This window comes from Eriocheir sinensis, chromosome 2, assembly GCF_024679095.1.
Source record: "Eriocheir sinensis breed Jianghai 21 chromosome 2, ASM2467909v1, whole genome shotgun sequence".
Lineage (NCBI taxonomy): Eukaryota > Metazoa > Arthropoda > Malacostraca > Decapoda > Varunidae > Eriocheir > Eriocheir sinensis.
In genome coordinates this window covers 6,283,158-6,298,637 of record NC_066510.1, presented here as the reverse complement: position 1 = coordinate 6,298,637, position 15,480 = coordinate 6,283,158, and the positions used below count along the sequence as shown (strand labels likewise).

Here is a 15,480-nt window from a genome sequence, read left to right as displayed (position 1 = left end):
ACATGGACCCCATAATTCAGATACTATTAAATGGAGAGTATCCGAGAAACATGACCATCAATGAAAAGTGTGTAGGTTATCTCATTTATCACATTCACCGACATACAAGGGGTGCAGGTTATCTCATTTATCACATTTACCGACATACAAGGGGTGTAGGTTATCTCATTTATCACATTTACCGACATACAACGGGTGCAGGTTATCTCATTTATCACATTTACCGACATACAAGGGGTGAAGGTTATCTCATTTATCACATTTACCGACATACAAGGGGTGTAGGTTATCTCATTTATCACATTTACCGACATACAAGGGGTGTAGGTTACCTCATTTATCACATTTACCGACATACAAGGGGTGCAGGTTATCTCATTTATCACATTTACCGACATACAAGGGGTGTAGGTTATCTCATTTATCACATTTACCGACATACAAGGGGTGTAGGTTACCTCATTTATCACATTTACCGACATACAAGGGGTGTAGGTTATCTCATTTATCACATTTACCGACATACAAGGGGTGTAGGTTATCTCATTTATCACATTTACCGACATACAAGGGGTGCAGGTTATCTCATTTATCACATTTACTGACATACAAGGGGCATAGGTTATTTCATTTATCACATTTACCGACATACAAGGGGTGCAGGTTGTCTCATATATCACATTTACCGACATATAAGGGATGTAGATTATCTCTTTTATCACATTTACTGACATATAAGATGTGCAGGAAGAAACTCATATTTCAAGCAATTTTCAAATTCAAAACATACGTCATCCTCTACTTAAAATAAATAAATAAACTTGGGTGGAACGTATCACAATGAGGTATATTCAGAGTCGCCGAAGGCGACACTGATACACCCGCGGCAGGTACTCAGAAAATATTTTATTGTAAATATAATTTTTAAAGAGCCTATTTCTGCTTTATTTTGCAGGGTTTCCATGCACGAACGATTTTTGATGAGGATAGGCTTCCGCATAGCATTTAATTTATCTCGTTTACAAATAAATAAAACAAAGAATGATCAGCTACATTTTTATTAACAATAATGTTACTTTTTGTATTGAAGTGTAAATGTTACTATTATAGTACCAGAAAAAAACACAGGTAAGTTACGATAATTGAAAGAATAGCTTGAGCTTCGTGGGCCCTGTGACCCTATCGCTGGTGACACCTGCTAAGAATGAATATATCTCATAGGCAGTCGACAAAAGACACGGTACCGTGCCGAAATTCATCCACCCTTTGTTTGTAAACAAAGCCCGCGCATGTGCAAATCAGGATGGGATATCTCACGATTCGTGGATGGTAGACGACACAACACCGGGTTCATAATTTAATCCAGATCGGAATGTTATAAAGATTTTTTTTTTTTTTTTTTTTTTTTTTTGGCTCTCTCGAATAGAACAATTTCTCATGTGCTTCGATAAGTGGACCTTTCCCTCCACACTGGAAGGGATGACTATGCTCACTTCCCAGTAATTTATGATATATAAAGATACTTCTTTTCATCTCTCATACAGTCATCTACGTGTATATTGAAGAACCAAAAATACATCACACAAATGTCTCACACTAAAACTTTTGCTTATTATAAAACATACTCATGATATAAATGCAATAACTGTTCAGTGTACGGGATTTATTTTATTCAATTAAGTGCCTTCTATGCCATAAATTTCCTGAACATTACATGGGGATTTCCAGTCCCACTTTTTTCTTCTAAATCCATGAATGTTGCATAAACTTCCAGCCGTTGTGTATCAATATTCCTTGATCTTCACTAATCAAAGCGGGTTTGGAAAGAGAAGAGGATGTACCGATCGCATTCTTCCCATTAAAATGTACTTTTTAATGAAGACCATCTACTTTCTTGCATGCGATTCAGTGATATGTATTTCTATAATTATAATAATCTCTCTCTCTCTCTCTCTCTCTCTCTCTCTCTCTCTCTCTCTCTCTCTCTCTCTCTCTCTCTCTCTCTCTCTCTCTCTCTCTCTCTCTCTCTCTCTCTCTCTCTCTCTCTCTCTCTCTCTCTCATGACCTCTTTCTCCTTCTCTAATATACCTTTGATCTCCTCCCTTTCTTTCCTCGCCCTCCTCCTCCCTTTCCTCCCTTTCTTTCCTCCTCCTCCTCCTCCTCCTCCTCCCTTTCCTCCCTTTCTTTCCTCTTCCCCCTCCCTTTTCTCCCTTTATTCCTTTCCTTCATTCCTTCAGATTATCCAGTAATCCCATTCCTCTGTTATTGTTACTCTCTCTCTCTCTCTCTCTCTCTCTCTCTCTCTCTCTCTCTCTCTCTCTCTCTCTCTCTCTCTCTCTCTCTCTCTCTCTCTCTCTCTCTCTCTCTCTCTCTCTCTCTCTCTCTCTCTCTCTCTCTCTCCCTTTTGCTCCTCCTCATCCCCTAGAGGAATAGCCCTTCCTACTCCTCCCTCACCTCCACATATTTCTAAGCCTTTCCCCCCTCACTCACCTTACCTCACATCCTATTTACCCATCCTTTCACCCACCTTACCTCGCCTCTTTCTTAACCTTTCTTGTTCTCACACACCTCACCCACCTCACATCCCTTCCTACTCCTCCTCTCTCCCACTTACCTCCTTTCCCAAACTCCCTCTCACTCATCTCACCTATTTCCTAACCCTCCTTGATCTCACACACCTCACTCACCGCCTCCTTTCCCCTCTTTACTCACCTCATCCCTTCCTACTCCTCCTCTCTCCACCTCACCTATTTCCTAACCCTCCTTGATCTCACACACCTCTCTTTCCCCTCTTTACTCACCTCACATCCCTTCCTACTCCTCCTCTCTCTCTTTTCCTCCATTACTAAACTACCTCTAACACACCTCACCCCTTTCCTAATCCCCTTCACTCTGTGTTTTATCTCTTTCATTTCAGCTAAGATGGCGCCTAAGAAGTGCAGTACTTGTAACGGTAGCTTCTCAGCTCACTTTTTACAGGGCGTTCTGCTGTCTGTCGACTGTGTCTGTCCAGGCAGCATCTCGAGACAAGACTGCAGGAGCAGGAAGAGAAGATGGAAGAAGGCCAGAATAAAATAATAGAGCTTTCTCTCACCAGGCAGCATCTCGAGACAAGACTGCAGGAGCAAGAAGAGAAGATGGAAGCAGGTCAGAATAAAATAATAGAGCTTTCTCGCACAGTTGCCTCCTTGCAGGAATTCATCCAGGCTAACGTTGCTGTGGTGCCAAACCCTTCTCCAACCGCCCCCTTGCCCTCAGCGGTACCGTCGACACCAGCGGACAACACCACGCAACGGGAGGATGCTAGTGGCACCGACCATGATGGCTTCACCGTCGTGAATGGAGGAGCCAAGCCAGCCAGACAAGCGATTTATCCTGTTCATTGCTTCAACAGGTTTGCCATTCTGGAGGAGGAGGACGAGCAGGAGAGCACCTTCCTGGTGGGTGACTCCATGATTCGCCAGCAGGTCGTTGAGTTCTGCGGCAGAGTTCCTCGTCGAAGACGGAACTATTGCTATCCTGGTGCTGGGATCGACGACATAACTGCTGCTCTTGAGGAGATCTCCCCCCAGGCTACTAATGATTCACTGTTTGTTATTCACACAGGTACGAACGATGTCACCACGACCCGGTCTGAGGAACTCCTGGAGAAGTACCGTAGGCTCATCCAGCAGTATAAGACTAAATCCCCTAACATTTTGATTTCAGGAATTCTACCACGGACTTGGGCGGAGAGCGACTTTTTCAGTAAGGCCTTCAGCCTAAACAACCGCTTACAGACTCTTTGTAGGGAGCTTGACGTGGAGTTCCTAAACGCATGGGACAATTTCTGTGGACAAAATGAGCTCTTTCACAGGGACGGATTGCACCTTTCTCCCATCGGGGCAGCCAGACTCGGAAGGCTCCTCAACGAAGCAGTGCGTGTCATCCGAACAAAAAACGAGTCACGGCCACGTCCCTCCACCCCGCCCGTTTAAATAGACGCCGTGCATCACAACAAACCCGTAACCGTGATCCCGCAAGTACCACCACCTCTATTACCAGGCCTCTAGATAACTTAAAAATCCTTAGTTTTAATGCGCGTAGCCTAAGAAACAAATTTGATGAACTGAGATGTCTTGCTTTAACAGAAAATTTTGACATAATTGCTATAACCGAAACATTTATCGACACCACAAATATTGATTTAAGTTCCGAATACAACATAGATGGCTACAGACTCTTCAACAAAGATCGTGTAAACCGTAGAGGCGGTGGCGTCGCCCTTTATGTCAAAAGCTATTTGCAACCCACTGACAAAACACCGGGAAACAGTAACGTTGAACATTTGTGCGTGCGAGTAAACATTGCAAAAGTCAACTTAAATATATCTGTCACCTACAGACCTCCCGGGCAATCACTCGATGACGACCTTGAAATGTACAGCGTCTTAAGGCAGTCACTTAATAACAGCGACTCACTGATATTAGGAGACTTTAACCTCCTCCATATCGACTGGGCGACACTGTCAGGTACAGAAGGCGAGTCACATAGAATTATCGAATTTCTAGAAGAAAATTATCTAAGCCAAATGGTTTCTGAGCCAACTCGACAAAATAATATACTCGACCTTGTTATAACAACCCAAGATAACCTAGTCAGTAGTGTCACGGTAGGAGAACACCTCGGTTCTTGCGATCATAAATTAGTGCGCGTCGACATTAAAGCTCAATCATCAGTGACTGAAAATAAAGTAAAGGTGCCCAATTTCAAAAGAGCTAACTTCGTAGAAATCCGACAAAAACTAACAGAAATACAACTATCAGATGACGGCAACGTAGAGGAAGCCTGGCTAAGCCTTCAAAATCACTTACTCACTCAGCAGAACACATTCGTCCCCTTGTGCGAGAAGCGAATTAACACTAATAAAAGCCCACCGTGGTTTAATAGCGAAATTAAACAATCAGTCAATGAGAGAAAATTGTTTTACAGGTTAAAGAAAGAACAAAGCACGCCCGAAAACATTAGACTTTATAATGATGCCAGGCGACGAGTAAAAAGACTAGTAGGTCAGGCAAAGCGTAGATACGAAGAAAATATTGCAGCCAACTGTAAAAATAATCCGAAATCTTTCTTCAGTTACATAAACAACAGAAAGGCGATCAAAAGTGGTATTGGACCTTTAACAAACAGCGACGGTGCACTAGTGACTGACAGCCAACACATTGCAAACCTCTTAAACAATTACTTTTCCTCGGTGTTTAATACTAACAGTCTTCCTCTCGCTACCACCAACACCAGTACTATTGTAAATCTCGAGCATGCATTGCCTAATTTTGAAATAACAACCGATGAAGTCCTTAAAGCTCTCCATTCACTTAAAACAAATAAAAGTCCTGGACCTGACAAAGTATATCCAACTCTGCTGAAAGAAACAAAGAGCGAAATACTCTCCTCCCTCACAACCGTATTCAATATGTCCTTGCGACAAGGCATCGTCCCTTCAGATTGGAAAAAGGCTAACGTGACACCGATTTTCAAGAAAGGAGACAAAAAAGTACCAGGTAATTACAGGCCCATTAGTCTAACTTCGGTTGTAGGTAAGCTACTTGAGGGCATAATTAGAGACAAAATTGTGAATTACCTTGAAAGCCACTCATTGATTGGGGACTCACAACATGGCTTCCGAAACAAAAGATCCTGCCTATCAAACCTATTAACCTTTTATAACGACCTCTTCACTGTTTATGACGTAACCAAATCACTGGACGTAGTCTATCTTGATTTTCAGAAAGCGTTTGATAAAGTCCCGCATCATAAATTACTTTACAAATTAAAGCAAATAGGTATTGACGGTCAAGTAAACCAATGGATCGCGAATTGGTTGAGCAACAGACAACAAAGAGTAGTGATCGACGGATTTAACTCAGAGTGGGCGCCGGTCACTAGTGGCGTCCCTCAGGGCTCGGTCCTTGGCCCAGTGCTCTTCATTATTTACATCAACGACGTGGATGTTGGACTCAATAACCGCATTAGTAAATTTGCAGACGACACAAAGATTGGCAACTCGGTTCTCACTGACGAAGACAGGCAAAGCCTCCAAGAGGATTTGCACAAAATTTCAGCTTGGTCGGATAGATGGGAGATGCCCTTTAACGTAGACAAGTGCCAGGTCCTTCAAGTTGGAACGAGGAATAAGAAGTTCGAATACGAAATGCGCGGCGTTAAACTCAAAAGCGTTCAATGCGTCAAAGACTTGGGGGTCAAAATCGCGTCAAACCTCAAATTCTCACAGCAATGCATCGATGCAGCAAATAAAGCGAACAGAATGTTGGGCTTCATTAAAAGAAACTTTGTATTCAAGAATAAAGATGTAATACTCCCGCTCTACAACAGTTTAGTCAGACCCCACTTGGAATATGCGGTACAGTTTTGGTCTCCCCACCATGCAAAGGACATTGCTAAATTAGAAGGTGTTCAGCGTCGGGCAACGAAAATGATACCTTCCTTGCGCAACAAATCCTACGAAGAAAGGCTTTCTACCCTTAACATTTTCTCTTGAGAAACGTCGCCTCCGAGGAAAACTGATCGAATGTTTTAAAATACTTAATGGTTTCACGAATGTAGACAGATCAACATTGTTTATGATCGATGACACTTTGCGCACGAGGAACAATGGCGTAAAACTCAGATGTAGACAAGTAAATTCAGACTGCACCAAATTTTTCTTCACCAACGTTGTAGTGCGAGAATGGAATAAGCTTCCACCGTCAGTGGTCCAGTGTAACACGATTGACTCCTTCAAAAATAAGCTCGACCGTCACTTCCTTCAACTTAATATCAACTAGAGTAGAAATGCAACGTTTTGGAGTCTTCTGATTAATGTAAAATCACTTAGGTTTAAGGACAGACCACCAAGTCTGGACCATGGGGTCTGTGTGGTCTGATTTTCTATGTAAATCTATGTAAATCTCTCTCTCTCTCTCTCTCTCTCTCTCTCTCTCTCTCTCTCTCTCTCTCTCTCTCTCTCTCTCTCTCTCTCTCTCTCTCTCTCTCTCTCACCATGGCCCATAAAGAAGATGAATCCAGTGACCATGAGCACTGGGTGGTAGTTGAACTCTTTGGCAACGTCCTCTCGCCAGGCGAACCCTCCTCGGTAGTAGACGACCCAGAAGAGCACCAGACTCAGCACGCCAAACATGAGGATCTCTGCGAGGAACACCAGGAAGTAGAAGACCATTGACGACGTGGTGCTCATCTCGCCTCCGTAGCTCTCCCGATGTGACCGCCTGAAAGCAAAAACGTCCCATGAAGGAGATGGTGACACACACATACACTCACACGGCCTGAGGAAAGTGGTAGTACAATTAGGATTTAGCAGAGAAAATGCGGAAAGTATAAGAGCCCTGCAGAGTGTACTGGGTGCTAAGCAGGAGGAATTTGCCAAAGGAAAAGAGGCAAACTGTAATAGAAAATGATATTAATAAGGTAAAGGCAAGGACGAATGTAGGTGCTGCGTCTGATATAAAACTGCTCAAGACAGAAAACAAGCCATTGAAAACTAAAACTAAAAATTAAAAGGAAAGTTGGGCAGAGTGACGGAAGGGCTAAGTTACAGAAAGAGTTTATATTTAGAAGGTAAACATGAGCTTAAGGGTTGGAACTTTTTCAGAAAGAGGAGAAAGTGAAGCTCAGTAAAACTCTCAAGCAGCAGAGGCAGCAAGTTGAGGAAAAACGAGAGAAAGTGAAAAAAGAAGTCGTAGAAGTAGAGGAAATAAAAGACAACAATGCTCAACTTTAGGACACAGTGAACAAAAAGAGACGGTCCAACCAATCAGGAGAGTTAGAAAAAAAAATGAAAAAAAAAGTCTTTGAGAGAACATAATAAAGACAGGGCTGGATGACAATGAGGTTAAGAAGGAAATGGAAGTATTGTGCAGTCTCGGGATGTATGAGGAGTGAGGAGCGAGGCCATGAAGTCAAGTTTCAGTCACACGAAGAAAAAAAATATGAAGAGAACATGGAAGCTTGCAGGGAATGAGGGTTCAAGAAAGTAAGGATTAGGAGAGACACAAATGGAGAAGAAAGAGAAAACTGAAGAAGCTACTTAAAGAAGAAAAATGGAAAACCCAGAAGCAGAAGATAAGACTCTATTGGAAAGTGTTAGATCAAAGGTTGAGAAAGCGGCTTTTGAGGAGAGAAGAAACTTAACCAAGAGAGTAAACGGCGAAAGGAATGAGTTGAGAGCAGCATATGCGAATGTGGATGGATTCCTCTCAGACAAATTAAAGATGACTGAATTTTTAAAAGCAATTAAGCCTATTGTGTCTATTAGAAACAACAATAAAGGACACTACTTATAGATGTGGGGAAAATAAATTATGTTTATGGAGAAAAGATAAAAACAGAAATTTGGGAGAAGTGATAAGAACATAAGAACATAAGAACGCAGGAGTCTACAAGAGGCCGGTAGGCCTGTACTAGGCAGCTCCTTTGACCCTAAGCTCCCGTGTATCTAACCCCACCTAATATCGCTGTCCATGAATTGATCTAGTCTATTTTTGAATGTGACAATTGTATTGGCACTCACCACATGACTGCTAAGCCCATTCCACTCATCCACCACCCTGTTAGTAAACCAATTTTTGCCTATGTCCCTGTTGAATCTGAATTTATCCAGTTTAAACCCATTACTTCGTGTCCTACCCGGTTCTCTTACCAACAAAACCTTATGAATGTCTCCCTTATTAAAGCCCTTCATCCATTTATAAACCTCGATCATGTCTCCACGCACCCTTCGCCTTTCTAGAGAAGATCTTGGCAGTGGTGGAAATGAACATAACATAGGCATCAGCATTTTGAAGTATAAGAATCATAAGAGGAGACAAAGTAACAAGAAATTATTAACAAATGTATTCCACACTCTTCAGAGTCGAAAGTGACCCTACTGAAAAAGCGGGACTTTAAATGGAATATATTGCGGGACAGTGAAGGGGAAATACAAGAAGTAAAAAATCTAATTAAAAAAACACAAGCTACAAAAGTAGTTAACGAGTTTAGAAAAGCAGTCAGCATGAAAATATCGCTAGAAGATAGAGAGGCAACATTGCGGGGGGAAGTAGATGTGACAAAGAGCCTTTGATTCTATTCTGTCCATAATACTGTGTGTGCAGAACCCTCTCACACGTGAGATGCATACACCATACGAGGGCTGACAAAGCTTTCATTTTTTTTTTTCACTGCAAGTGAGGCAGCTTAAGGGATATATTTTTTTTTTAAAGAACAACATATAAGAAAAACTAACAAGAGGTCAGAAGAAGGGTCATTTTCGTAAAAAGAGGTGTCCTGATACTCCCCTCTTGAAAGAGCTCAAGTCGCAGGCAGGAGGAAATACAGACAGAGGGAGGTTGCTCCAGAGTTTACCGGCGGAAGGGATAAAACCCTGGGTTTACTGGCGGAGGGGATAAAATACTGATGATGTTCGATAACTGGACTCTTGCACAGGGAATTTGGAGAGTAGGGATGAGCACGAATAGAAAGGCGTGTGCAGCGGGGCCGCGGGAGGGAGGGAGGCATGCAGTTAGCAAGTTCAGAAGAGCGGGAAGGATGAAAATATTGAAAAAAAGATAGAAAGAGCTTCAACACTGCGACGGGATTTAAGAGGAAGGAGACTGTCAGTAAGAGGAGGGGAGTTTATAAGACGAAGAGCCATTGAGTCTGCTAAGTCAAGAGAGCTGTGTGTGTGTAATTCACCACGGCCTGATCACGTGTTGGACTCGTAATCGCCAGCAGGTACACTCCCGACGTGAGCAAGTGCTCTTTATCGTCGACCTCTGGGTACTGCCAGGACCTCACACACCACACACCCCATCCCCTTTGTTTAAGAGGGTACAGTAACCACTCCTAGCCAGTGGAAAGAATTCGGCCTGAGCGGGCACGAACCGTGAAGCCTGGCAGCACAGCGCTCTACCAGTTGCGCCACGGAGTCACGAGTGGTGGGTGTGTGTGTGTGTGTGTGTGTGTGTGTGTGTGTTTCACCACGGCCGGATCACGAGTTGGACTCGCAATCGCCAGCAAGTACCCTCCCGATTAGAGCAATTTGTGTGTGTGTGTGTGTGTGTGTGTAAGCTTTTCTCATAAGCAGAGAGAGAGAGAGAGAGAGAGAGAGAGAGAGGGGTGGGGGGGGGTTATGAGGTGGGGCTAATCAGGCACAAGCAAAATGGGCACACGTTCAGACCTAGAATACTCAGAATTATTTTTACACTATTGAGGCTGCGTCGAGAGAGAGAGAGAGAGAGAGAGAGAGAGAGAGAGAGAGAGAGAGAGAGAGAGCATTACATCCCTAGTACACTTTAATAAACAAAGGAAGCACTAAGTCATATATGGAATATAATACGTAGATAGGACAAGCGACTCATGGTCACTCAATACCCGCACCACAGACGACTATAATCAGATCATTGTTATTCTTTCCCGTAGTCTCCCTCAGCAACCCTTTACACATACACGGATAAAACAGACCACAGAAGAGAGAACCAGCGCTTTATTTGAAACCCAAAAACTCTATGGAAAGTACTTGTATTTCACTGAATAATACAGATATGTAAGAGCAGTATTATGACCTAATCTGAAAACAAGTTGATTGGTAAACATCGTGTGTGTGTGTGTGTGTGTGTGTGTGTGTGTGTGTGTGTGTGTGTGTGTGTGTGTCGGAGCATGGTCAGGGTCAAACCACTTAACCACAACCAGTCAATCCAAAGTGTTCATCACCCAACCCCCTCCGCACACCACCACACTCATCACCACTGACGCCAACACCTAGGATAGATAGACGTCTGGTTTTAAGCCGGACAATGCAGTTTTTGAGTGCTCTGTCCTCTGTGTAGTACCAATTTAAACCGAACATAAATGTCCCCTTATGGATGGTTTGATATAAATAATAACAATTACTGTAGGTCTACTAAACCAGCGGGAACAGAAGTCATAATAATCGTAAACGTGTTATTTTCATCGTTGGTTACCGCTGGCAATATACCGCAGCGCCGATGTAGGTCCGGTGCAGGGATGTTAAGATATAGCCCAAGATCGAAGTAAGTAAGGTTACTAAGGTCGACTGACAGGCTGCCCAAAATTCGTTCCACTCTGTGCATCCTCCCCGTCCTCTTCGCGACGTAACACAGGGTATAAAAACAGCAGAGCGAGCCGGCAACTCAGTGTTGCCACCTGCGGTACAACTGTACCAAAATGGTACATTTTGAAGCTAATGGTACTGTGGTCCTACATCCCAAAGTAAAGCCATTTTTGGTACAATTTGCATGGAAAGTTACAATTTTCCTTCTCAACGGTACAATTTGAAGTTTTGCTTGAAGAATATCCTAAAATGACAAAAAATATGAAATAATTTACTAAGAAAAAGCTAGAGTAAAAGAAAAAACATTATACTTTCTAAAACTTCAGCACAAGTATTAAGTGATTTTGAGCCTTGTATACGAGTGGCGTAATGGCAGTCGCGGTGTCCTGTTGAAACCAAAGTCACTTATACCAAGTCATAAGTGACTTTTATCGAAACAGCTGACGGAAGTGACCGTCACGTACGGTGTCATGGGAGCCTCGGGAATCGGGGACCGTGGGGACGAGACGGGGAGGGGGAGAAGGTAGGTAATAATAATGATTTTCAGCCATTTTTAATGTTAATGGGTTTGTCATATCAACACATTATGCCAAGTCTCCACTCTTTGTATTTTCACTGATGATAGGCAGTATGATGTTGTCCTGATGCTGGACTGCAAGTATTATTCGGAAGTTAGTGGGGCTGCCCCTGAGCCTTGTAAACTTAGAGACAGGCCACGGGGTCACTCACCATGATTATACATTGGCTTGCCCTTCAGCAGCACTATACAGGTCACAGGGCCGGTGGGAGCTGGCTGAGCTGGTGAGCTGGCTTATAAATACTGGTACCCTTTCTTTCATTCTGAAGGAGCACCCTCATTTTGCCCAGATTTTAACTTTTGGTGTAGTGTACCCCCTCCTGTCACACTCTGTACATTGTGTTGCTTACAGTACGTAATGTACTATTTTCATAATGCCCCTTGCCATCACTGGTGGCTGGCATTGAATATTCCTTATGGCCAATATATATATATATATATATATATATATATATATATATATATATATATATATATATATATATATATATATATATATATATATAAACTTTTTCTACTTTTGTATGCTTTGTACATTTTGAATTCTTATTTATTTTGGGAAATGGGCTGGCGCCTGGCTGTAACGGGCTTGTCGGGGGGCGTTTAAAGGGTGTTGATTAAGACTTCAGCTTCCTTAAGGCGAATTATATTCCCATCTCCTTTATTTATTTTTATATAACATTAAACCTACAACTCATTAATATCAACTAAATTGAAGTAAACAATGGCCCTTGTCGCATTGATTACCAAGGATTTGTCCGTATATTACCTTATCAACCATCATATTTTCATTAAATAGAAAGTGGTACATTTTGTGGTACACTTTTAAAATTTAGTGGTACGAATGGTACTTTTTCAGTGCAACATGCAGTACATTTTTTATTTCGAGGTGGCAACAGTGCGGGAACTCCATCAGTCACATTCACACTCAAACCGCGATGTTCTCCGCCCGCTGCCTTTTAACTACTCCCGCTCCTTCCTTCCTTCAAAGATTTATCCCCTAGTATCACTAGGGGAAACGGGCAAAAATTCTCCCTCCCTGCGCGGGGGAGCACGGGCTTAGCCTAATGGCGGCCCGTAGCAGGATGCCGACAGACCGACTCTATCGGCGATCAAAATCTAGCCGACCGAGTCGGTCCGTCGACAAGGACTGGCGTGTCTCTGCTCTCTCGCTCCCGCAACATTCTCTCTCTCTCTCTCTCTCTCTCTCTCTCTCTCTCTCTCTCTCTCTCTCTCTCTCTCTCTCTCTCTCTGTGTGTGTCTGTGTGTGTGTGTGTACAGAGAGAGAGAGAGAGAGAGAGAGAGAGAGAGAGAGAGAGAGAGAGAATTTGGCGGGAGGGAGCGGTGTCGCAGCGCGCAGTGCAGTGCAGTTTGAGTGTTGGTGTACTGTACATGGGTGGAAGGGTATTTTTAGGAGTATATTTATTTATATTCCTGTTATTATCATTTATTTATGCACACTAATTGTAATAGAAAATACATTAATATTGATAACAATATTGGTATTAATAATGAAAATGGTAATAATAATGAAAATTAATAACAGTAATGATATTAATACAAATAATGCTATTATTACTGGTGTTTACCTATTAATATTGATAATATTAATACTATTGATATTATTGGCACTATTACCATTTTTTATTTATATTAATACTATAAGTCGTAGTAATGCTATGATAATTATTATCATTATTATTTGCTAATAGTTTTCTTTAGGATGATGATGATTTTCATTATTATTATTATTATTATTATTATTATTATTATTATTATTATTATTATTATTATTATTATTATTAATTATCATTATCATTGTGATGAATATTTTGTTTCAGTTTTGTTACAATTATTATTACTATTGGCTGATTATATTTTTTTTATTTTGTATGATTATAAGAATTATGCTATTACTACTGTGCCTACTACAACTGCTACCATAACTACTATTACTATAATAGTACTACTGTTGCTGATGCTGCCATTACAGCTGCTCCTACTAATAATGATAATAATAACAAAAAATCTGAAGTAATATGGTAAGAGTATGTATAATAATAAAGTAGAAAGCACAAAATGCATTATTATCTATTCACTTATTCTTATTCAATTTACTCATTTTACTTGGTCAGTCTTGTTCTCATCGCAAATATCCAACAGTCATAATTATTTACCCACTCATTCTGTGTGTGTGTGTGTGTGTGTGTGTGTGTGTGTGTGTGTGTGTGTGTGTGTGTGTGTGAGAGAGAGAGAGAGAGAGAGAGAGAGAGACTTCTTCCTTTAAAAATAACCTAGTTACCGCTGAATTGTGAAAGAGAATGGGAGAGGAACCGCGCGTGAGCGAATGAGAGATCCCTTCTTGTGACGTCAATGTCGTCATGCGCGTCGGTCGACCTTACTTATTTCGATCATGTTATAGCCCCCATTGTCGCACCGAGCCACCAAAATTATCGTATTTTGAAGTATATTATCGTACATTCACACTAGAAATCTAAAACCGTTATTATTTCATTTGAATTTATTGTTCTTATGTCTGCTGTTGCCATAATATGAGTTTATTTTTCCCCGTTCACTTATGCCAACAGGAGTACATGGCTGGGCCTGCTGTTTGTACACTATGAGGGGTAGCGATGCTGTATCTAGGTATACTATGTATACCTTGATATAGCAGTATATGTCCATAAATATTAGGGTTGCACCGATAAGCAATTTGGCCGATTACCGATTAATCGTTAACCAATAATCGGCCGATACCGATTAATCGGCTGATTATTTATAAATTGTAAATGTGATTAATCTTCTTTAATTACTGGACACTGGTCACACAAAGTTAAAGACATACCGTAACGCTCATATTTACAACTTTGTTTACTGCCCAACTGTCATCTCCTGTATGGAGAACACATAATTCTACTAATTTATTACTTATAATTTAGCCTTGCTTTGTGGAAACATCCTGGTTTTAATATGTTAGAATTTGCCAGTTTTCTCGTTCTTGTGGTGATCCAAGATGCTACTAGAAATTGTAGTGTACAGAAAGTTTATCAATCTCTCAAGTCTTCTACTAATTTACTGTCGTATGCACGGCAGGCATGGTGAAGGATATTACCCAATTAATGTTTTTACATTACAATTTAAGAGTGTTTAACTTAAAGTACTGAGTAAAATCACTTGTCTAATTCCATACTTTTCATGATATATTACAATAACTTGTTTCCTTATGCACGGCAGGCATGGTGAAGGATATTACCCAATTAGTGTTTTTACATTACAATTTAAGTGTTTAATTTAAAGTACTGAGTAAAATCACTTGTCTAGTTCCATACTTTTCATGATATATTACAATAACTTGTTTCCTTATGCACGGCAGGCATGGTGAAGGATATTACTCAACTACTGTACTAAGCTAGTTGAAAAAGGTATATAATTTTTCTTGGGTGTAATATATAGTAATATGTTGATTTTTTTTCTAGTTTCAAAGTTGAAGCAAATACCGGTACTTCAGTTCATATCATAATTTTGTATATCAATTTTAATTACCTAGTATACATTTGCATAGGGACTTGTTTGAAATAAATGGTGTGGAAAGGTATCAGAGTTTTGGTAACATCACCATCCTTACATTAACATTATTAATATTGTGTTCTTATGTACATTGTATTATAAAAGAGAAAAACAAAAACAATCGGCCCCGATTAATCGGTCAAAAGGCCGATTACCAATTAATCGGCAAAGTGGCCGATTAGGCCAATTACCTATTACTTACCGATTAATCGGTGCAACCCTAATA

The 15,480-nt window shown here is 41.1% G+C and overlaps 1 protein-coding gene across 4 annotated transcripts in view; it reads right to left on the bottom strand.

Moving 5' to 3' along the window:
* Positions 1–7,302, bottom strand: part of LOC126998895 (plasma membrane ascorbate-dependent reductase CYBRD1-like) — a 54,876-nt gene extending 47,574 nt beyond the window's left edge. For 2 of the 4 annotated variants that reach the window (XM_050861127.1, XM_050861098.1), the window contains exon 1: positions 7,042–7,302. In XM_050861127.1, coding sequence (XP_050717084.1) covers positions 7,042–7,237 — 196 coding nt within the window. In that variant the 5' untranslated portion in view covers positions 7,238–7,302. The remainder of the gene's footprint in view (positions 1–7,041) is intronic. The other 2 variants (XM_050861116.1, XM_050861107.1) reach the window with 1 other exon arrangement.
* Positions 7,303–15,480: the final 8,178 nt, after the last annotated feature.